The sequence below is a fragment of the Tupaia chinensis genome, unplaced genomic scaffold, assembly GCF_000334495.1.
Source record: "Tupaia chinensis unplaced genomic scaffold, TupChi_1.0 Scaffold000037_17, whole genome shotgun sequence".
Classification (NCBI taxonomy): domain Eukaryota; kingdom Metazoa; phylum Chordata; class Mammalia; order Scandentia; family Tupaiidae; genus Tupaia; species Tupaia belangeri.
In genome coordinates, this window is record NW_006159475.1 from 1,470,609 (window position 1) to 1,495,819 (window position 25,211).

Genomic DNA, 25,211 nt, shown 5'->3' on the forward strand with positions numbered 1-25,211 from the left:
AAAGAGTGTATATTATGATTTTCATTTTTAAGTACAGTATTCTTTTCATAGTATTAGATCAAGCTTATTAATTGTGTTGCTCAGATATTCAATGACCTTAATAGTTTTTTGTCTGCTACTTCTGTTAGTTGTGGAGATCAGCATTGAAATAGCCTGCCATAATAATGTGTTTGGAATTTTATCCCTCTAATTTATTTATTTTTTTATGTCAGAGGGCATATACATGTATCAGAGAGAGAGAAGAGAACACTTCCTCATCCCCCCCATGGGTCCTTTTGATTCCAGTCTCCTTTCTTTCATTTCTCTTTCCTGTCACAATCCTGGTCACAACTATACAGTGCTTTTCAGGTTGCCAGAGCTGAGATTCAAACCGTATTCAGTCATATGTAATCTGTTTTCCTCCACATAGCACTCAACCACTATGCTGTGGTAGCAGCTCTCTCCTTGTAACTTATTTAATCCAATTTTATTTTCTTCCTTTTTTAAAATAAGCAAATTTGGTTTATGTTGTTACTAATATGTTTGGATTTATTTCTATTTTCTAAGTTTATTTCATGTATTACTTAAGATAGAAAGAGAGAGAGAAAAAAATGGATAGATACAGATATCCCAACATGGTCTCCATGCCACCACTGCCTCCCCCTGCCCCCGCCTATTTCAGCTATCTAGAATCATGGGCTGCCATGTGTAGTGCACTCAGGGAGGTCCCAGTGTCCCCAGGACCTTCCCCACATGGGTTCAGTTGTATTACTATTATGCTGCCACCTGGTTCCACCTGACAATTTTTAATTTTTTTTGGAGAGGTTTTTGCTATAGGACACATGCATTCGCCAGAAAGACAAAAAGAGACAGAGACAGAAAGTGAAAAATCACCCCCCAGGGGGAATGGCCGCAAGGCAGTCCCTTCTTCTCCATTCTCCTCTCGGGATCTAGGGCATACACACACACACACCTGGCATGACTTTGAAGCTACCAGGTCTGGGACTCGAACCACAGCCATGTGGGAGTCCAGCGACGCAATCACTACACCATCTAGGCATCCCTCTTCGGGCGTGTGAGGGGTGTGATTTCTTGCTTTCTCTCTCTGTCTGTCTGTCTCTGTCTCTCTCTCCAGCAAATGCACATGCCTTAAGGCAAAAAATTCAAAAAAAAGAAACAATGGCATGGTTCAAGCCAAATTCCAAAACAGCCTCACTGCTAAGATCATTGGACATAGAATCTGTGTGATACTGTACCCCTCAAGGATATAAAATAATGAAAAGTAAATAAATAAAAATGGATTTAAAATAGACTGTATTTTACTGTTGGAGTTAAGATTGTCGTTTTAATTATATTCCTTTATACGTAATGTGTATTTTTCTCTCTAGATGCTTATAAGATCTTTTGTTTTTGGTGTTGTACAGTTCACTACAGTGTATCTAGGAGTGGATTTTGATTTCTTAATTCATATACACACGTGTTTCTTGGTTTTGGAAATTAATGTCAGTAGTCTCTATGGGAAGTCTTAGCTATTTTGTCTTTAAATATAGCCTTTTTCCCATTGTTATGTTTTCTCCTCCTACAACTCCTATTAAAATGTATTTTGAACATTCTCATCCTATACTCTTGTCCTTCTTTTTGTATTTCACATCTCTAGCTTTCTATGTAGCATGTTAGTATTTTCTTTTGATTCGCTTATTCAGTTTATCAGTATTTTCTATCAGGATTTATTATGCTGTTTAATTAGTTCCTTGTTTTGTTTGTTTTTAACTTCAGTGACCATTTTTTTTGTTTCATGCAGTTACCAGTTTTTCTTAAATTGGTGTCATTGTTTTTCTAGTTGTGTTTTCAGTTCCTTTTTTATGTCTTTAGACATTTAAAAATTTAGGGAACCAGCAGTTAGCGTAATGGCTACGTCGCTGGACTCCCACGTAGTCGACCGCGGTTCGCGTCCCGGACCCAGTGACTTAGAACTCATGCCGGGCACGTGTGCGTGCATGCCCAAGATCCCGAGAGGAGAATGGAGGAGAAGGGATTGCGGCGTGACCATCCCCCCTGAGGGGTGATTTCTCGCTTTCTGTCTCTCTGTCTCTCTGGCGAGCGCACGCGCCCTATAGCGAAAACCTCTCCAAAAAAAAGAAAAAAATTTAGAACATTTTACTCATTTTTATCATGTCAATATAGACTTATGGAATCTTTTAAAAATTAATGTTTTAGGGGCTAGCAGGTGGTATAGTGGTTGAGATGCTGGACTCCCATATGGCTGACTGTGGCTCGAATCCTGGACCTAGTGGCCTGCTTTCTCACTTTCTCTGTGTCTGTCTGTCTGTCTGTCCATCTCTCTCTGTGTCTCTGATGAGTACAGATGCCCTATAGCAAATTGAAAATAATAATAATGATAATATAAAATAAAATAATTCTTTTAAAAATGTTATAATCCATCCCTATAGCTATTCATGTCTTTATTGAGGTGAAATCCATGTAACATAAAATTAACTATATTAAAGTGTATAACTCACTTGGTGAATTCATAATGTATTGTAACCATCATCTCTGTTGGATCGTTAGAAAGGTCATGATGCATTTTTGCATAGAAAAACTTGAAAAAACAATCATGACTTTTCAGATGACCCAGTAGTTCCAAAATACTTTCATTACCCCCAAAAATGTTACATAGTAAATGTTACCTGCAGGTTCTTCCCACCTCCAAGCCCCTGATTACCACGAGTCTGCCTTCTGTAATCCTTCTGAATTTACTTATTTTGGGGTTTTCATATGAAGAAATACATAATATCTGATGCTTTTTTGGCTGACTTTTTTTGCATAATGTTTTAGAGGTCCATCCATGTATTTAGTATGTTATTAATGCTTCATTACTTTTCATGAGTACATAACATTCTGTTATATGACTATGTTATAAATTTATTATCCATTCAAATGGTGATGGCCACTGGAGAATAGTGCTGCCTATAAATGTTCATGTATTCATTTGAGTACCTGTTTTCACTTCTTTTGGGAGTAGACTTGTTGGATTGTTCTGTTTAACTTTTTGAGACACAGTCATACCCTTCCACTGTGGCTGTACCATTTTGCATGCCTACTAATAATATATAAGGGTTTCAACCTCTCTACCTTCTTGCTTATTATCCTATTGTTTTTATTATTATAGCTGTCTAGTGGGCCTAAAGTAGTATTTTCTGGTTTAGATGTGCATTTCCCTAATGACTAATTATATTGAGCATCTATTCATGTGCTTGTGACCATCTTTGGAGAGAGATTTTCTTAAGGTATTTGTTCAATTTATTTTTAATAATAATTTATTTATTTAACTACATTTGTTATTATTATTTCTTTAATTTGACCAGAGAGGCAAAGTGAGAAAGCAAGCCACTAGGTCCAGGAATCCAACCGCAGTCAGCCAAATGGAAATCCAGTACCCCCAACCACCATGCCACCTGCTGGCCCCCATTCGCCCAATTTCCCTCCCTTCTTTCCTTTTTTTCCTTTCTTTCTTTCTCTCTTCCTTTCTTTCTTTCTTTTTTTCTTTAGAGAGATTTTTGCTTTAGGGTACATGTGCTCCCCAGAGAGAGAGAGAAAGTGAGAAATCAGCCCCCAGAGAAGATGGCCATGCCACAGTCCCTTCTCCTACATTGTCCTCTGAGGATTTGGGGTATGCACACACATGCACTTGGCCTAAGTTTCAAGCCACCAGATCTAAGACTCGAACTGCAGTCAGCTATATGGGAGGCCATTGCCTTAACCAGTACTGTATCTGCTGACCCAGACTTGCCCAGTTTTAACTGGATATCTAGTCTTTTTCTTCAGTTTGTGAAAGAACATAGAAAAGAAGACTTCATGGTAGAAAACTGCTAAATAATAAATGTAGAAAGAATTGTTTTTTAAATCATCATTTTACAGTCACCATGTTAATAACTGACTTAGTAATAATAATTGCTGAAACTGAGGCAGGAGAAAGCTAGAAAATGGAAGTGGGTAAGGGGGCTGGAGCATCTGTCCAACCCAACATAATGTAAGCAGGAGATTAGTGAGCGATGTCTAGCTGATTAAGCCACATTTGATAGAGCCAATGAGATGAGTCAGTCAGCCCAGTTACGTTTGATGGATCCAGTGAGATGAGAACAGTGGGCCCAGTTAATGATCAACCAGCATAACTTAGATTTAAAAATTATGAACTTTGCAGAAGGTAACTGGCAGGGCATTTTGAGCCATTCTTTCTCTGTCTGCTCAGGCCCGCTTCTGTCACTCAGGAGTATACTTTCACTTTAACTTAATAAACTACCTTTCCTTTTTCACTATTGGTTTGTTTCGTCCAGTTCTTAGTCTGAAACAGCAAGAACCTGGATCTCACCACAGAAGCCATCCTGCAACATATATTGTCCACAACAAAACCATTGAGTGAAAAGTTATTAGAGAATAGGATATTCACAGGGTAACACCCTATTGACTGATTGTTACTTCTAAAGGGAAATAAAACAGATACCACCTTAACCAAGTGATTGAACTGCATACCACTCAGATACTTTTAAACAATTTAGCAACATACTAATTGGTGAATAATTTCACAGTATATGGGTATTCATTGAACTTCTTGCATTTTTTTGTAGGTTTGAGATTTTTTTTTTAAACAGGTTGAGATGAAGATGAAATTTGGATACAACCTTTCCCTATTTAGTAACTACACCTACAGGTTAAAGATTGAACAATTTCGCCTGATATTCATGATCTATCCCCTGCTTATCTTTCCAGTCTTACCTATTTCTATTGCATTTCTCAAACTAGTGTAAGCCTTATCTATACCACATTACCTCCCCGCATTCAAATGATCATGTTCTAATCCACCCTCATGACTATTTGCGTAGTGTGTGTGATCTCTCTTTGAAATGCTCTCTCCCTTTATCATTTTCTCTCCTATTTGTTCTTCTGAATTGTAGTTAATCATCTCTCTCTAGGAATTTTCCCTTCTAAGCCTGGGCTGAGTGGATGCCTATAAATATGTTGTTCATACCATTTATTATACTGTGCAGTTACTTAGCTGAGTAACTTGTCTGACTCCCTCACTGGACTGTGACCTTCTTGAGGCCTTAGGTTGCAATTTATTTTGCTTTTTGGTATTCACAAAACTTACAAGAGCATATTTCACACAATGGGTGTTCAGAAAATGGTTTTTTTTTTTTTTTTTAGGAATTATTCTATTAACTTTATTTATTTATTTAAATTTGACCAGAGAGACAGAGTGAGTGAGTGAGAGAGAAAGAAAATGAGAAAGCTAGCCACCAGGTCCAGGACTCGAACCAAAGTCAGCCATGTGGGAGTCCAGTACCCTTAACCACCACACCACCTGTCATCCCCTGAGAAGTGATTTTTATATAAATGAATAAATTTTACCTCCTACTGTTTCCCTGGACATTTTATTATAATTTTTATATAGACCTATTTATCATCTTTTTAAACTTAATATTAGGGTATATTTTGTATGTATCCTGTTGCTTTTATTCCTTTTTCCTATTTTATAGTTAATGATTTCATTACAGGAATTATTATCTTATGAAATGCCATAGTATATGGGCCGGTCCTGTAGCACAGCACTTAAGCCCTGTACATAGGAAACGAGACCTCTCATGGCTGGCTACAGTTCAATTTCCAGGCCTAATGGCTTGGAAAACTTTGCAGATGTGTGTATGTATGTATTCCAGATCCCAGAGCACTGGAGAAATGGAGTAAAAAGTATTGCTTTTCTTGATCACTCCCTCTTTCTGGCAAGCACATGTTCCCTCTGGCAATTAAAAAAAAAAGTATAAGAACTCCACAGTACAACTATTACTTGATACGTAATCTACAGGGTTTAACCCAGTTACTCTGAACAGTTCTTGCTTACTGCACAGCACTATATTATCAGGCATTGTGAAAGGATATAGTGGATATGCTATTTTTTCTTTTTTGGGGGAGAAGTTTTTGCTATAGGGCGTGTGTACTCACCAGACAGAGAGAGACAGAGAGACAGAAAGCGAGAAATCATCCCCCAGGGGGGGATGGCCACGCCGCAATCCCTCCTCCTCCATTCTCTCGGGATCTTGGGCTCGCACACACACGCGCCCGTCGTGAGTTTTAAGCCACCGGGTCCGGGACTCGAACCGCAGCCAACTACGTGGGAGTCCAGCAACATAGCCATTACGCTAACTGCTGGTCCCAAGAGCCTCATTTTTTGAGAGTTCTATTAGTTTGTGGTGGTAGACCTGGTTAGGTGAATAGGAAAATGCTTAATTATGTATACCTATGAAAATCGTATAAAAGGCATATTCATTTTAGATTATTAAAACAAAGTCATTTGGAGTACATCTAATACATAAGATTTTGAGTTAGAGACAAGAGCATAAAGTAAGACTTTTTTTTTTCATTTGTGACTTCTGAACTGCTCTCAAGACAATCTGGAAAAAAGTAATTTTGGCTATAATACGCTTCATTTATTGGTGCTTACCATATATGTCACACTATATTGTGTGCTTTATATATATATATATGTTCTCTTAATTCTTCAACATGATATAATCATTATTATTAATCTTATTTTTCAGATTAGGAAACAGAGACTTAAATGATTTGCCCAAATTATATCTAGCTATTGAGTGTGAAGCAGTTTGAAGACCCAGAGCTGAGATACTGCAAAGGTTATATTCTTAGTAAAAGGAGAGAGAAGCCCCCTCCACAAAGCCTGATCACACCATAATCCCCTTCCTGCAGTCCTCCACCTTGCCAGGATCCTGGGTATATGTGCACGTGCCTGTTTCAGGCCAACTGGGCCAGGTCATCTGGCATGTGGCTTCCAGCTCCACAGTTTGGCATGCAACCAACTGTACCTCAGAGGCTGGGCCTATTTGTAGATTTTAATTGTAATGTTTCTTTATTCTTCAAGGGTATGTAAAATGATGTGCCCATATTTTATATTCCTTTAATTATTTTTTATTTGTCCACAAGCTATTAACAGTAAAGCAGGTTTTTTTGCATTTCCTGATTCTCTCTAGTTTTCCTCTATTTCCTTCTCTTTATTAGCATATTACCTGTGAGTTTGGCATTTTGTCTTGATAACCTCAGCATCTGCAAGTACTGAACCTGGCGACTGCCCTTCTTTCTTTCTTTCTCTCTCTCTCTCTCTTTTTCACTTTCCCTCTCTCTCTCTCTCTCTCTCTTGCTCTGTCCCTCTCTGGTCAAATTAAACTAAATAAATAAGTTAAATAAAATAGTTATTTTATAAAAAATTTGAAGTAGAAATTAATGCCTTAAAAGAAACCTACCTAGATCAAGGGTCCCCAACCCCCAGGCCACAAACCAGTACTGTTCCATGGCCTCATAGGAACTGGGCCACACAGCCAAGGTAAGCTGTGCGAGTGAGCAAAGCCTCATGTGTATGTACAGCCTCTCCCTATTGCTCACCTTACTGCCTAAGCTCTGCCTCCTCTTAGATCAGTGGTAGCATTAGATTCTCATAGGAGCCCCCAGATGGAACCCTCTGGTTGCATGAAAACAAACTCAGGGCTCCCAGTGATTATGCATTATGGTGAGTTGTATAATTATTTAATTATATATTACCATATAATAGCAATAAAAATAAAGTGCATAATAAATGTGATGCATTTGAATCTTCTTGAAACCATTCCCCCACACTCCAATCTGTGAAAAAATGGTCTTCAACAAAACCAGTCCCTGGTGCCAAAAAAGGTTTGGGCCTGCTGACCCAGAAGACTGCCATAGCCTGCTAATAGGCCTTGTTGGTATGCTTAGTTGCTATACTTTGTTAATCCATCCTCATGACACTACGCTACTTAAGTATAACTCTTCATCACCCTTAAAATGGTTCACAAGTTCCTTCATAACATGGCTTCCATCTATCTCTCATTGTATTTGTTCCTGAAGCTTTTTGTTTCCCTATCCCTACCTCCCCCAACCATGTAGAACTATACAACTTGACATTTACAATTCTTTTTTTTTGCTATAGGGTGTGTGCACTTGCCAGACAGACAGAGAGAGACAGAGAGACAGAAAGCGAGAAAACACCCCCATGGGGGATGGCCACGTCGCAATCCCTTCTCCTCCATTCTCCTCGTGATCTTGGGCACGCACACCCACGCGCCCGGTGTGAGTTTAAGCCACCGGGTCCGAGACGCAAACCGCGGTCGACTACGTGGGAGTCCAGCAACATAGGCATTACACCAACTGCTGGTCCTGACATTTACAATTCTTGAGGTTTGCCTGAAGGGCCTTCACACTTACATACCTAATTCCTACTCAGTCTTCAGGGCTCAGCTAAAATTTTGCTTTCAGTTTCTGTAGAAAGCCATTAAACACATAGATACATCAAAATGTACACACATGCTCAGGGAATAGACCAATGTAGATAATTAATTTTATGAGCTCCAGTAGCATTTTACTTCTGTCAGAGCACTTGTCACCAGTCAATATCAAAGAAATGTTTGAACAAGAACAATAATAATTGAGGTGCGTGCATCGTCAGAAATTTGAAATTACACTGCTTGAAGTTGTTAAAACTATTTCCCAATAATTTTATTTCTGGGGACCTGTCATAAGGAAATAATATTAATTATATTTCCCTTCCCTATAGGGAGGGGAAAACTATGTACTAAAATGCTCACTTAAACATTGTTTATAATGCAAAAGTGAAAACTGCCTAAATTCTTTACATTAAGGGAATGAGCAAGTAAATTACATATCATTCATTGGATGGCATACTTTCAGTAATAACATAGAAATTTTTTTATAATATAAAACTAAAAAAAAGATACAGAATTGAATATGGTATATCCCAAATTTAGGGGAGGGATAGATCTTGTGCAGAACAAGACTTAAGAAATTATTCAGAATGGTAACACTGCTTATCTTACAATATAATAGAACAATTTTAGATTTTTTTTCAGTTTTCTATTTTTCCAGTGTCATAACTTTAGTATGTATTACCTTTATAATTAAAAAAAAAAAAAACTACTTAAAATAGTGAGAATGTTTTAACACATTCTCATACAAACCTAAAATGTCATGTTCCAAGTAATATTCAACCAGTCTGTGCTCTGTTGATTTATACTTTAGGAAAGCACAATACTTAGCAATTGAATGAAGTCACATAGATAATTGAATATTCTGTGATTCGACTGTATCTTTGTTTCAGAGTGAAGTTTACTGACTTTCCCATAATAGTTTGTCACTATCTTCTTTGCCTATTCCCTTTACTTTTGGCTTAAAAGTGAATTAATTCCTTTTTTAACAGTCTCACATTATAAATGTGAAATCCCCAATTTCTTCCCCAGTTTTATAAGGTTATATATACAGTTCATGTTTGCTCTCCTACTAGCAACATTTAGTGTTTTTATATACTGATTTGCTCTTACGGTGTTTTGACTAATACTTCTTCCCTTATTTTAAGGTTATTCTGGTACAAGTCAATCCAGGGGAAGCATTTACAATAAGAAGAGAAGATGGACAGTTTCAATGTATTACAGGTAAGAACTGTGATATATTATCATTTGAGATAAAAAAAGACACATTTATAAGTGTATATGCTTATGGTTTCTTCTTTTTTCACTGAACTCTGAATACCTTTTTGTTTAACTATTGTAGTGCCATCCTAATTTTTGTCTTTGTTTCAATTTCTTGATTAATTTTACAATATTACAGTTTTGATGTCACTTCCCTACTTAAAAATCTTCAGCAAGTTTAGTCCAGGTTCCTTAGCCTTTCAAAAAGAACAAGTGTCCAGTTTTGTTTCCACTTCCTCTTCAGTATTGCTTCCTTTTAACTTTTTTTGTTCTTTGAAGGTTTTTGCCATAGGACATGTGTGCTCACTGGTGAGAGAGAAAGACAGTGAGAGGGGAAACAAGAAATCACCCCCTGGGGGATGGCCACACAACAGTCCCTTCTCCTCCATTCTTCTCCTGGGATTTTGGGCATGTATGCTCACGTTGCCTGGTGTGAGTTTCAAGCTGCCAAGTCCAGGACTCTAACTGTAGTCAGCTATGTGGGAGTTCAGTACCTTAACCACCACAGCACCTGCTAGCCTCACCTTTCAAACTTTCTAAATTGGCTTATTCACAGTCTCTCAAATCTGTCTCATGCTACCTGTGCTGTTTTACTTTTCTGGAATTCACCACCCCAGCCTATTCAAGTCCTGTCAATGCTTCAAGACTGGCCTCAGATCCTACATTTTACAAGTTTTTTGTAGTCTGCCTTTAGTGAACATTCCCTTAGCACTATTAACATTTGGGCCAGGTAATTCTTTGCTATGGGGGTCTGTCCCGTGGGCTATAGGATTTTTAGTAGAATCTTGACCTCTATCCCCTCTATCTACCCATCCCTCCTCCCCCAGTTATGAGAAACATAAATATCTTCAGATATCACTGGATATCCTCAGGGGTAGGGGGGTAAAATTGCCTCCAGTTTGAGAACTACCATCATATATAAAAATAAGCGCAATAAAATGGTCCCAGGCTTTGGGATTATGGAGAAAATCTGGATTTAAATCCCAACTCTGCCGCTTACTAGCTAGTATGATCTTGCACATATTGATTAACCTCTGTAAGTACATTTTTCATCAATAAAATTTCCATTCCCAAAAATACACATTTCTCTGCTTCATCAATAAGAATACACCTCATATGATAATTGTGAGGGCTAAGTAATATGCATGTAATATGCTCTAAACCAGTCCTAGCACATTAAAGGCAAGCAGTGAATGAGAATTGTGAATACTGTGGTGTTACTGTTAATGGAAATTGATCCCCATCTCTTTTGAAACCTCATAATACCAATTACTGTACTGTTCGTTTGTCAATTAACTACGTGTTGTCTTATAGTATTTCTTCTAGTGGTATTTTAAAAGTTATTTAAATTTTGTATTGTTTAACTTGAAATGTTTGTTTTCTTTCCAACTGAGTTCTAAGCACTTTGAGGACAGATAACCATTTTTTAATTTCTTTGTATCCCCTTCAATTCTTGGTTTTATGTATACTGAGTACCTAACTAATAGTTGTTGTTTTAATTTAAAAAGTGCATTTGAAGTAGGGTGACCATGCATTTTATCATCATGCAGACTAGGATACTTCTAAGAGTGAAAAGGCCCTAGCAATTACTCCAGCACAACTGGTGTAAACTAAGACCGTCCCAGGGCCAACAGGACTTATGATACTCTTCTTTTCCCCCACTTCATCTGACTGTCTAATCTATTTAATACACCTCTTTCCAGAGAAGTAATTTAGCTTGATAATAAAATTGCAACTTTCAGTCTTGGGGCTGGTAAGTGGCATGGTGGTTAAAGGCTTTGACTTGGACATGGTCAACCATGGTTCTATTCCTGGACCTGGCAGCTTGCTTTCTTACATTCTCTTTCTCTCTCTCTCTTGCTTTCACTCTCTTGCTCGCTTTCTTGCTCTGTCCCTCTCTGGTCAAAATAAAATAAATGAATAAATAAATAAAGTTAAATAAAACAATTATTTTTTAAAAACTTTTAATCTTGTGTATCTTAGCAGCAGAAATGTCTCCAATTTGAATCATTGTGAAGCAGATACAGTAACTTCAAAAATAGGAAGAGTCCATGTGTTACTGACTTAAAAGAAAGTAGGCAGTGGAATTTAAAAGCAATATAATAAACTTTGCCGGTTTTCTTTTTTTCAATTTTTATTTTTTTATTACTATTTTAATTTGCTATAGAGCACATGCGCTCACCAGAGAAAGAAAGGAAGGAAGCAAGCCACCTGATCTGGGACTCAAACCACGGTCAGCCATGTGGGAGTTCAGCACTGAAACCACTATGCCATCTGCCAGTCCCAAAACTTTGCCTGTCTTTAAGTGTCAGGTTTCCATAAAAGTAATTTCAATTTTATATTATATACCTCATAGAATGTAAGTTTCCAATGCTGTATATATCTCAGGTTTATTTGTATATCTTTTATTAAATTTTCTTCAGTAAATATTACTTCTAATGGCAATGTTTTAATTAACACAGCCTTGATCTTTTCAAAGACATTTGCAGATAAAGATACTCATTTCTATTTTAGTGTGACTTAAAATACAGAAATCGGGACTAGCAGATGGTGTAATGGTTATGTTGCTGGACTCCCCCATAGTTGACTGTGGTTCAAGTCTTGGACTCGGCAACTTAAAACGTATGCCTTGGGAACCAGCAGTTAGCGTAATGGCTATGTCACTGGACTCCCACGTAGTTGACTGCGGTTCGCGTCCCGGACCCGGTGGCTTATAATTCACGCCAGGTGCGTGTGCATGTGTGCCCAAGATCCCGATAGGAGAATGGAGGAGAAGGGATTGCGGCGTGACCATCCCCCCTGGGGGGTGATTTCTTACTTTCTGTCTCTATGTCTCTCTCTGTTTTGTCTGGCGAGCGCACACGCCCTATAGCGAAAAACCTCTCAAAAAAAAAAAAAATGCCTTGTGCCGGTGTGTGCCCAAGATCCCGATAGAAGAATGGAGGAGAAGGGATTGCAGCATGGCCATCCCCCCTGGGGAGAGGGGATGACTTCTCGCTTTCTGTCTCTTTGATGAGAACATGTGCCCAATAGCAAAAAGCCTCTCAATAAAATAAGGTACAAAAATTACTCATCACAGTTGGATAAACAGACTCTGATTTTAAGTAGCTTATATTTCAAAAGTTAATTTGTAACTGTAATCTTAAAACTTTCCCTCACTATAAGTCATAAATTGATTGTATATGTCCGTGTCTCTTTCAGTCAGGATCAGAGAGGCTTATCTAATTTATAGTTAAATATAGTACTGTAGTACTAACAGTATCCTAACAGTGGGAAATAACTACCATGTGATGACATTTTTATCCACTTCTGTGACAGAAACTCCTGTCTCTATGTGACATATTGTAAGAGTAAAGACTCTGCGTTAAAATTACTGGCCAGTGTGTCTTAAAATACAGGAATGGATAAAGAGAACCAGACAGAAAGTAAAAAGGCTCTGCCCTCTTTGTTTCTCTTTTTGTCCATCCAAAATTACAAGTTAGGTATATGTGGAAGGAATAGTAATGGTGTGAGGAACTGAGGTTGAAGTCTTTGTATAAACCAGCATGCACTCACTTCAAGCAAGAAAAGACAGGAAGAAGAAAAGACTGATGACTACTGGAGTTCATATCCTCCCTCTTCTTCTCCTTTTCTATCACTGGTTTCTGTCATGCAGCAGACCTCTTCTTGGTCTTGTTCTGGAGGTAGGTGAGAGTAGAAACGGAAGTGGAGGCAATTGATAACAAGGAGAAAGAGAAAGTCCCAAGGAAGGAAAATCACATGCCAGCGAAGCCGAGAGAAAAATAGGTCCTTATGATCCAAAGGCCACCATATGAGGAAAACTATCCTGACAGCTACTATGTTAATAAAAGAAAATCTATATTAATAAAAGAAAACCTAAAGAATTGAGATTTTTTCCAGTGTAAATTAATGATTGAATTAAAGACCATTTTTTTTAAAAATAGCTTTATTAGCTGTCAAAACTTACAGAAGCAAAATCACAGAGAACTTAGAAATTTAAATAATCACCTCATTTTCTTGGAAGTTCAGAATCTGCAAGTTACAGCTAGTTATGGACGAACTGAGTATAGTAGTAATTTTCTACTATAGCATACTTCCTAGAGAGACAGATTGCCAATTGTTTTTTCTTTGATTTTGCTAAATATCACTGGAGTAGACTACATAAGCTCCTAGAGATTGGAACAACACTGAGACACAATTCCTGCCATTCATCAGTGTAGTAGGGAAGAAAAGGGGAAGAGTGACAATTAAGTTATGGTATAAAAAAAGCCATTAGAGATATGCATAGGGTGTTACGGGAGTATGAAGGAGGGGTACTGTAACACAAGAGTGTTACGTAAGAAAACAATTCTTCCTGGAGAAAGTGACGCATGAGTTGTCTTTAAGGAAAATAAGAGTAGGCCAGATGGACAAAAGTCTCAAGGCATTTTGGATAGCAGGAGCAGTGTTCAGAAGCAACAGAGTGGGGACCACCAGTTAGTGTAACGATTACATCACTGGACTCCCACATAGTTGACTGTGGTTCGAATCCTGGACCCAGTGGCTTAAAATTCACACCAGGCACATCTGCATTCATGCCCAAAATCCCGAGAGGAGTGCGAAGGAGAAGGGATTGAGGCATGACTATCCCCTGTGGGTGGTGATTTCTCACTTTCTGTCTCTCTCTGTTTCTCTGTTGAGTGCACTGGAGAGCAAAAATGCCTCAAAAAAAAAAAAAAAAGGTGAAAGAATTATTTAACTTGTTTGAATAACCACAGAGAGATCAGAATTGCTAAGAACTTGTATAAACGGTATATGACTGGAGATAAATCTGAAAATACAAACATACAGTGGATTGACTCAGCACAATGAGAACTTTAATTTTATTGTGAAGGTGAGGAAGAGCCATTGAAGAAGTTTATACAGGAAAATTGTCATTCAGTTTACAGTTTGGAAAGGTCAGTGACATCTTGCTATTAATATGTGGTACCTGTCCACCCAAAAATCTTCCTACTGCAGACATCTAGAAATGTTCATTAGAACACTTCAAGTGCATTGCCAATCTTCTGTGTTCTTTCTACTCCAAAAAGGAAAAGGAAAAAATGGGGGGAAATAAATCATCATGAGCCACAAACAAGGACCTTTTGGTGTTTGTTTTTAAATTTTATGATTCATGTTTGCAAAGAATTAAACATATTTGTTAAACAACTTTGTTCTTTTGATATGATCTAATTGTCAGATACCATTCTTTCTGAGTCCTCTTCAGGATGTGATGTCTGTCTTCCCCTTAGCTTTTTACTTTATATCATGTCCCTCTGGAACCTGAACTACTCTTACATCTTTGTTTTACCACTTGCCAGTTTGCCTTTCTGCACATTGGTAAGGTTTATTTATACTGATTTGGACCCACATCTCATTTTTTGCCATCTTAAGTTATTATTTTATTGGTTTCAGCACAAATACATCATTACTGAGTTTTTTTGGTTTTGTTTGTTTTTGTTTTTAACTTTTACTGTAGCATGTGTGTGCCTGCTGGGTAAAGAAATGGGGCAGGGAGGAGGGAGTGAAAAAGCATCCCCCCACACACAGGTGGGTGACCATACCACAATCCCCTCTCCTCCATTCTGTCCTCAGAATTTGGGTACATGTGCACGTGTGCCCAATGTGTTTTTTAAGCCACTAGGTCTGGGACTCAAACAGCACAGTTGGCCATGCAGGATCCAGCTGCCTTACCCACCATGACACCTAGCTGGCCCTATGTCATTACTTTTAAAATGAGAATACTATTTTGAATCTGTCTCAGCTTTTTTTCTATTAAAAGGTATTTTGGAATTGCTTTGACAGCTCAATGTTTTCATATTTTGCAGTGAAGTACTTTGATAGTATGTCAACAAATTGTCTTGCATGGTGAGAGATATTAAGTCATTTTTTGCCTGGTAACTTGTACATAAAAAATATTAAAGCTTATTGACTAGGTTTAATTTTAACCTTCGTAAAATGCACTAAAGACTGCCTTAGTTTTATTTTGTGAAGATGTACGTAGAATGTGGATTTAGACAAGTTTTCTTAATTCTTAATCTTCTATGATTGGGAGAGTCATAGAAGCATATTTCATAGAAAATATACGGTAAGTGGTAGAGCTGACTTTCCTGGTGATAACTTAGTACCCTTCTTTAGATATTATCTGTTCTGTGAAGTCCTTGCTTCAGCTTCTCTCTCCTCTCTCTCTCTCTTTTTATTTTTTGAGAGGTTTTGCTATGAGGCACATGCACTTGCCAGAAAGACAGAAACAGAAAGTGAGAAATCACCCCCCAGGGGGATGGCCATGCCACAATCCCTTCTCCTCCATTCTCCTCTCAGGATCTTGGGCACTCACGCACATGTACCCAGCATGAGTTTAAGCTACTGGGCCCAGGACTCAAACCCTGGTCAACTACACGGGAGTCCAGTGACATAGCCATTACACCAACTGCTGGTTCCTAGTTTCTCTCCTCTCTATATATACATACAGAAATAATTTAAGGCAGATATTAAGTTTCGCATATGTTGATAGTCCTGCTTCCTTTCATAGCACTCAGCACATAGAGAATGTTCAATAAATTTAAGTTGCTAAAAATTTTAGCTAAAAATCTTCTTTATTGAGAAGCAAATATGGCTTTCTTCTTCTCTTTTCTTCCATAATATCTCAAAATTAATAATTGAGAAAGAATTTATTAAATATCTAGTGGCTTTACATTGTTATGACACTTCTACTTTGGTGTGGTTCCATGCCACTACAAGCAAGAGAGAGAGTTTTAAAAAGAAAAATGGAAGCTAGAGACCAGCTATACCTGAATAGTCTTTACATGCTCTGGCCTCTTCAAATAATGTATTTTAAGAAGAATAGCAAAAATATTGATGATTGTTTAATTTTTTTAGTCTAATAGTTAAGCACATGGTGTTTGGGCTTGAGTTCAGACTTTGACACTTAACTGTTATGACAGTCAGATTATATTAAGTAGTTTGGTCATTACTTTTACATCCCATTTTACATTTGTGTGTGTAAATAGAATATGTGTGTAATCAAATAGGACTTCGAAAATAATTTTGTCATAGAAATTATTATTGGACCATACCTTTTAATATTGTTGTGGAACCATAGAACCCAAGACCTATATTAGATATACAGTCTCTAATTATATTGATTGTGGATTAGCCAGGTCTAATTACAGTAATTTTTTTTAAAACTTGGCTTCTACTGTCGCATGGCAGCAAAAATGAGGACCTTATATTCTTCATCTATTCATTCATTCATAATTAATTAAGAGGGGAAAATGAATAAGCAAGTGCTCTACCTCCTCAAGCTTACTTGACATTCTTTTATATCTTTTGAGGAAGATAAAATAAAATTTGATGACCAGACATTGCCAGCCTACAGCTTTGTCTCTTGTGTTATCTAGGACTTCATCCCCTAGGACTCTCTTTCTGAGTTGGGGTTTTGTTTTGTTTTGTTTTTTAGTCTATAGGATGCATGCATCTGCCAGAGACAGAGAAAGTAATAGAGATGGGGAAATGAGAATTCACCTCTCAGAGGGAATGGGCACACCACAATCCCTTCTTCTCCATTTTCCTCTTGGGATTTTTGGGCATGCACACACATGCACCCGGTATTTTCTTTCTTTCTTTCTTTCTTTCTTTCTTTCTTTCTTTCTTTCTTTCTTTCTTTCTTTCTTTCTTTCTTTTTTTAGCTATGGGACATGCACACTCACTGGGGAGACAGAAAGTAAGAAATCACTCCCCAGGGAGAATGGCTATGTCACAATCCCTTCTCCTCCATTCTCTGGAGATTTTGGGCACGCACACATGTGCACCCAGCTTGAGTTTTAAGTGCCGGTTCTGGGACTTGAACCACGGTCAACTACATAGGATACAGTGTTCACTACAGTGCAAGAAAGGAAAACTTAACTTTATGAAATAGACTTGCTTATTTTAACAGAACTAGAGCTAAATATTAATAATCTCTTGAATTCTATCTACAAAAGAGAAAACATGAGATCTTGGACCACTGAAATAGAAATGTAAGTTTATACTGGTTTGATAGTATCCCTTTAATATGCTTGAAAGAAGTATTAACAAACTGGGATTGTCCCAAGAGAGGAAACCCAGAGAGCATAGAGGCATAGAGGTCCTGGACCTAGCAGCTCGCTTTCTCATTCCCACAACCCCCTCGTTGCTTGTGCTTTCACTCTGTCCCTCTCTGGCCAAATTTAAATAAATAAATAAAGTTGAATAAAATTATTCTTTTTTTAAAAACTTACTTATCTAAAGTATTCAAGGAATATTAGCTTGCATTTTGTTTTCTTTACCAAGAAAAATAATTTCTTTTTATCTCTGATTCTCTGCACTAGAATAATGCCTTTTACTTAGTAGACATTCTCTTAATATGTTATAATGCCTTTACTTGGTAGACATCCTGATAATATGTTAAAATGAATTACTAAAATATTTTTAAGTATGTTGATATACTTGTTTGCCAAAAATACTTTGAATATTTGGGGATATTTTAGTGCTGCAGAGTCTTCTTCAATATGAGCACCAGTTAAGATTGTATAGTTACATAGAAATTTACTATTTAAATATGTAAATAGGCATATTTACCTAGATATTGATCATTTGATCAGAAATCTGGGATTTCTACCTCTTTTCTTATGATTGATTCATGTATAGAAAAGGTGTCAACGTGATTTTAAATCCTGGATTTTTGCTTATTGTCTTATGATTGGACTCTTGTAGAGAAAGTCTCAATGTGATTTCAATTTTCCTAAGGGGTACCACCTTTGGCTCTTCATACCTCACCTTCCTTACAGAAACTACGAATCTAATTCCTAATCCCAGAGCATGCTGATCGTGAGCCCTTTCACCCAGTAGAGTCAGTGTGACATCAAGTTCCACTTCTAAGTCCACTTGCTTCCCTTTTGGTTCCTGGTGGTTCAGGCAAGCTTCTCTGCAGTTACTGATGTTTTCTCGTTGATGCTGCTGTGACTTTCTGCTCTGCCAGTGGGGGCTTATTTGGTCCTTCTTACCACTACTGCTTCCTCATTCAAGAAGCAGCTAGTACGGTTGCTCCTGGGTGGTTATTGGCAGCTTCTCTGTTCCCATTTTTCTTTTCTTCACTACTGCCACTGCTCATTATTGCTTTTCTGATCTCGCCTTATCTCCTCAGGTACCTGATTCTGATTCTTCTTTTCATTTCAGAGTTTTGGAAGGTAGGGGAAGGTTTGTCCAATCAGTAAGTACTATTTTCTCCCTTTCTATTTGTTCTGGGATCCTGGTGAGCGTAGCTACATTATTAATCCTTCCTTACACAATTAGCTCTTTCATGTTTGCCATCTCCCTTGAAGAGTATTTTTAGCAAGTAACCAAGACATAGGCAGATGACTTTGAGGTCCGTAAGAAATGCAGCATTTTCTTAAATACTTTTAAGTCCTGATCTGTATCACATAAGTCTCAATTCCTTTACCTTAGAGGAAGCTCTTTGCCCTGAAAAAATTGGAGCTCCCTCTTTCCTTTTCTGTGTTCTGGTCAGAATCCTTTTATGTTCATAAGGTCTAATTAAAGTTCTCTTCTCCCGGGCCAGCCTGTGGTGTGATGGTTAAGGCATCTGGATTCTACCTGGCCAGCTGCTGCAGAGTCTTCTTCAATATGGTTCAAGTCCTGGACCCAGAGGCTTGAAGAATATTCCAGGTGCATGTATATACATGCCCCAAATCCCAAAAGGAATGAGAAATGAAGGAGCATCCCCTGGGGGTGCTTTCTCATCTCTTTCCTCTTCTCTTCCTCTTTCTTTCACTCTCTCTAACATGCCCCCCCCCCAACAAAATTTAAAAAAGAAAAAACTCTTCTCCTAGGATTTGTCTGTTGCAGAGGGGAGAGGAACTGAGAGTTGTGTAACTAGGACTTTACTGATCTGCTCTGATACCTTGGAATTCCTGAGACACCTCAGTCCCCGTGAGTCTTGTTATGTACATCAGGGCTTTGATATTTAAAATACCTCTGAAATTTATGGAAAGTTAAATGTCTATTTTTTTTTAATTATCATGGTTATAACTTTTTGTCATAGTTACTATAATTAGAGGTATAAAATATTACAAAAATAACTTTTCCTTAAAATCCAACAATAATGGGACCAGAAGTTAGAGTAATGAATGTGTTGCTGAACTCCCATGTAGTTGACCATGGTTCGAGTCCCAGACCCAGTGGCTTAAACTCATGGCAGGCATGTGTGCGTGCTTGCCCAAGATCCCAAGAAGAGAATGGAGGAGAAGGGGTTGCGGCGTGGCCATCCCCCTGGGGGGTGATTTCTCGCTTTCGGTCTCTCTGTCTCTGGCAAGCGCATGTGCCCAATAGCAAAAACCTCTCAAAATAAATAAATAAATAAATAAATAAATAAATCCAACAATAAAACTTCAAAGAAATAATGAAATATGCGAATGAATTAATGGTGCATTATTAAAGGCACAGGTCTGGAAGTAAGTTGTCCTGTGTTATAGAACCATTGGGTCGAGTTTTAGGAAAGCAGATTAGCTCAGCATGAAGAAGAGTTTATAATAAACAGAGCTGTCAAATAGTTTCAAAGAGGGCCATGCAATAGCCAGGCACAACAGTGACAGTGGCCCAACATACAAAAGGAAACTGGTTTAACATACCAGGACCGCTCTGAACATACCAGGCACATGCTCTTGATCAGTTGAGACTGACGATGGTTAGCAGCTTGAAGACACTGTTAGGGGGTGCCTTTCTGTCTTTCTCTCATGTGCTCTCTTTCAGAAGAAGGAAAGAAACTTCTAAAAATAAGTGAGTTAGGAGTGATCAGTTTCCTATTCATCTTTGTAGGTGGTAATGTATTTGCTAACTCTTTACTTGGTGATGATATTATAAAGGCTATTTCATTTATTTTGAGGGGATGGTTCAAATTGATGATTTCTAAGGTTCTTCCCAGGTCTGAAATGCCATGATTCTATAGCCTTGGGTAGATTATTCAAATTTTTGACCACTGTTTTGCACATACTGAAACGAGGATGGACTAAAGCACTTAGATTCTGCAAGTTTCCACCTGTTCCCAAATTTTTATGTATTTATAACTATGCTAATTTTATTTAAATTTATTTTAATAATGAGATACATATCCGAAGAATTTTTTATAAGACCACTGATTACCTTTTGCCAACTGACTTCTTCCTATTACCACAAATCTGACTGAACTTAACTAAGTTAACTTCTACTGAAATTATAAGTAACTCAAATAAAAACAATATATAGATGATTCTCATTCTCATATAAGTAAGCATTATTTACTTTTCTTATAAATTAGCAAACTAAAATACAGGGACGTATGCCCTATATATATTATTTAGAAAATCCTAACTGCCCTTAGAAAATTATTTAAACATGGAAAACTATCTTTTTCATACTGGTATAAGTCACATTATTATACTTTAAAAGCTGTTCTTTACACTTCCTCTTCTAAGATGAAAACATATATTTCATTACAGTAACTCAAAATACTAGTTTTGAGATATTAATGAGTCTTGTGAAAATGAATTATAACAGACCACCCATTCATAAATTCATGCCATTTCAGTGTTATTGAATGACTCATCCTGAGTACATTGTGTAATATATTGTATAATCCTAGGTTGTCGCTGAAAGCTATTAAATGCTACTTTTCAAGAGAAACTATGTTATAACTTAGATAAACTTGCAACATTTATATAAAAAGGAAAATATAGGCAAATTAGACTGTCATCAAGTCTTCATGAATCTCATGAATAAAATATCACCATTAAAGTCCAAGCCATTTTAGTGGGTGTTATTAAAATAAGTGACAAAAGTCTCATTAAAAATTTTTAATGAGTGATGTCAAAGGAAATTATGACTCAGAAATATGAATGTGTGAATAGTTTTTCAGTAAGTGTTTATAAGCATCCAGGATTATAACATTTCTTAAAGTTACTAAATGAAATAAACATATCAAGATCTAAGCCTTCTTTTGAACTGACCTCATAAAATACCATCTTATTAAATAGGAAGAAATATTGAATATAAAATATTCAGGGTGCAGCTGTCTCTCCCTTTCTGGTGACCATTTTAGGAAAGATGCCACTCATTAAGGGTAAATATGAATTAAAAAAGGAAGGAGCTAGGAAAGCAGATTGACTTAGAATAAAAGAAAATGGAAAGATTAGATCAGTTTAGAGGCAAAAAAAATCCATGAATTTGAATGTTTTAAATAGAGCCAAAAGTAAAAAAGGAACTATAGAAGATCTTTATTTTAAGTAGATTTTAAACTAACAGTTTTTAGTACTGTTTTTATACAGTTGTCCATCACTGTATATCATTATAGCATACAAAAATAAAATTTCCAAGCATGAATACACTGTATATTAGTCCAGTTAAAGATATTATCATAACATATTATCACCAACATGTAATTTCCCACTTTTGTGTCCTTGAAATGTTTGGTTTTTAAATTAGTACAGAGTTTTACTTTTACAAGATGAAAAAAGTTTTGGAAATGGTTGGTGGTATTGGTTGTATGATATGTAAATGTCCTTAATACCAAACAGTACACTTAAAAATGGTTAAAACGAGGGACCAGCAGATGGCATAATGGTTACATTGCTGGACTCAGATATGGCCGACGCCTTTTGAGTCCTCGACCTGAAGGCTTGAAACTCAAGCTCCAGGCGTGAGTGCATTTGTGCCCAAAATCCCTTGAGGAGAATGGAAGAAATCAGGTTGTGGCATGGCCATCACCCCCACACACACAGACAGATTTATTCTGCCTCTGTTTGTCTCTCTGGTGAGTGCACATACCCTGTAACAAATACCTACCATTTTTTTTTAAATGGTCAAAATGGTAAGTTAAGTTTTATTATGTATCTTCTACAATTTTAAGAAAGATTTAATATTTTTCTTTTTTACAAAAAAAAAAAAAAAAAGGCAGAAACCTAAAGCCAGAGCTTAAATAATATGGTAGACAGAATAATAAGATGCTTTCAAAGATCTTAACCTCCTATTTTACACACCCTAGGATTGTGACTATGATGATTTTTATTTCCATGATTGGGCTATATTATATGGTACAGCTGATTTTTAAGAAAGGTTTAGGGTAAAGTTCACCTAATCAAGTAAGCCCTAACTAGGGGCAGGGCTCTTGTGGAAGAACGATTTGAAACATGAGATGGAACTCAACAGGTGGCACAATTTCTTTGCAGAATTTGAAATGGAAAGGGCCACATGGCAAAGGAATAAGGGTGGGCTACTGGAACTCACTGTGACAGCCAGTAAGGAAATGGGGACCTAGAATTTAGAATTGCAAGACTGAATTCTGCCACAACCATGTAAGTGGAAGAAGCCTCCGAATTCCACATCAGAATACACCCTACCTGATAACTTTAACTTCAACCTTGTGTTGAAAGATTTGTGTGACCTTGAGCAGAAAAGCAAGTCACACGGTGCCAGACTTGTGAATTACATGACTGTGAGCTGATGATGGGTATTTTGTTTAAACCACTAAGTCTGCAATTGTTCCACAGCTATAGAAAATGAAAGACAAATAACGTAAACTTTTTTCTCTTGTAAATTATAGTCCATAGGTAGCTATGGAGTCTCTGCTCCATAGCTAATACAGGTGACCTAAGTTACTTCTGTCTTAGCCTACCATCTGTAGGATATTGTCTTCATCTACATGGTCAGAGATGGCTTACCACCATGCCCATGTCTGAGATAGAATGGAAAAGAAGAAAAAGAGGTGTATTCTTTTTTTTTTTTTTTAAGGATATAACCTGAAGATTACATAGATCGCTTCCCCTTACATTTTCATTGGCCCTAGCTTATTTGATCACTTCTAGCTAAGAAATATCTTTAGTTGAGATGGCTATATGTCCAACTAAAATTTAGGAGTTAAAAATATTCAGGGGATTATTAGTGAGAAAGAAGGAAAAAACAAATACTAGAGAGTAATAGATGCCACAGACTAATAAAAATAGGTTGGTTACAAAAATAAACACTTTCAAGACAGCACTGGAAAGGTGGCTGACTAAGAAGCACCAAGAATTTGTGCCCACACCTATACTTCAATTGTACTGGCAGAATCTGTCTGGTGACCCTATTTTGGAAGTCTAGAATCTGCTGAAGGCTTGCCACTTCCAGGGCAGTAGTAAACTATGGTTAATGTCAGTCATTTCTACTGTGACCACAGCAGCGCCTCTCCATCTTCCACTCCCAACTCCCTGACAGGTGCTTCCTGGACAACTTGGACACAGCTTTCAGGAGCCAGAGTGAGCAAAAAAGGACTCTAACCACCAAATACCGAGAATCTATGCTAATTGCTGACTGCTACTCTTTATCACAGAGGTGTGGAAAAGTGGTGTGCAGCCATGTTACTGCACCTGCGCCTCTTCCTGTTGTGAGCCTTTCTCCTTGTGGCTAAAGTAACTTCCAAGAGGTTTGAAGAGCCACTATGCTTTTTCTCTACCTGAATTTTATTTTTCCCCCTTTCTGGGACCCAGACATTAAAGACTAGGACATTCACAAACCACTGCATATACATGGAAAATTAGAAAGTGATCATACATGCCCAGAGAATGGCACAGGTTCAGAAAAGACCAGGGAAAACCTTAAATTTGCATCTCAGGCTAATCCTTGTCACAGAAAGAGCCTATAACAGCCAAAAGGGAAAAAAAGAAAAAAGAACAATAACAAAAACAGCAAACTGGGGAAGGGGAAGAATCTTGATTTCCAGAGTTATTACATTTTTAGATTCATATACCCAGTTTTCAGCAATAACACAAAAAAGATCACAAGGCATACAAGGAAATAGAAAAGGAAACATTAAAAGGAATATAAAATACCTGATAACATATTTACTAGACCTTAGAACTGTCTTAAAGATGCTCAGAAAACTAAAGAAAGATGTAGAAAAAGTCAAGAAAATGATGGATTAAAAGTGGTTAAGTAACATTTGTTGATATTTAATAAAGAGTTAGAAAGACTAAAAAAACATAAAAATTAATTTTAGAGTTGAAAGATACAAGTAAAAACAAAATTCACTGGAGGGCCTCAACGGCAAATTTGAACAGACAGAAGAAAAAAATCAGTGAACTTGAAAATAATTGGTTTGTCAGGGAAAGTCATGATGCATCTTTATATAGAAAAATATGTCATGACTTTTCCTGAAAACCCAGTAGTAAATATGGAAATTAGTGTGTCTGCAGGACAGAAAGAAAGAAGATTAAAGAAAAGTGAATAGAGCCATGAGACCTGCGAGTCATCTTTGAGTGGACCAACATGCTTTGTGGGAGTAAGAAAAAGAGAAGATGCAGAGAGAATATTTGAAGAAATAATGGCTGAAAACTCCCCAGATTTAACAAAAGACATGAATATAAACCAGAAGCTCAGCAAACTCATTAAGGTATATTTAAAGAGACCTACATTAAGATATAATCACACGTTGTAAGCATACTTGGATATAATCACACATTACAATCAAACTTTTGAAAAAACAAAAAAGGGCCGGCCTTATACCTGGTGATTAAGGGAACTAGATTCCACATGACTGGCTATAGAGTTTGAATCCTGGCTCCAGTGGCTTGGAAAAAAAAACACCAGGCAAGTGTACATATGTGCCCAGAATCCCAACAGGATAGA

The 25,211-nt window shown here is 37.2% G+C and overlaps 1 protein-coding gene across 5 annotated transcripts in view; it reads left to right on the forward strand.

The window, feature by feature from the left end:
- Window positions 1-25,211, forward strand: part of FNDC3A (fibronectin type III domain containing 3A) — a 212,450-nt gene that overhangs the window by 45,678 nt on the left and 141,561 nt on the right. For all 5 annotated transcript variants that reach the window (XM_027771819.1, XM_027771818.1, XM_027771816.1 and 2 more), the window contains one exon: window positions 9,431-9,506. In XM_027771819.1, the coding sequence (XP_027627620.1) occupies window positions 9,431-9,506 (76 nt within the window). The remainder of the gene's footprint in view (window positions 1-9,430; window positions 9,507-25,211) is intronic.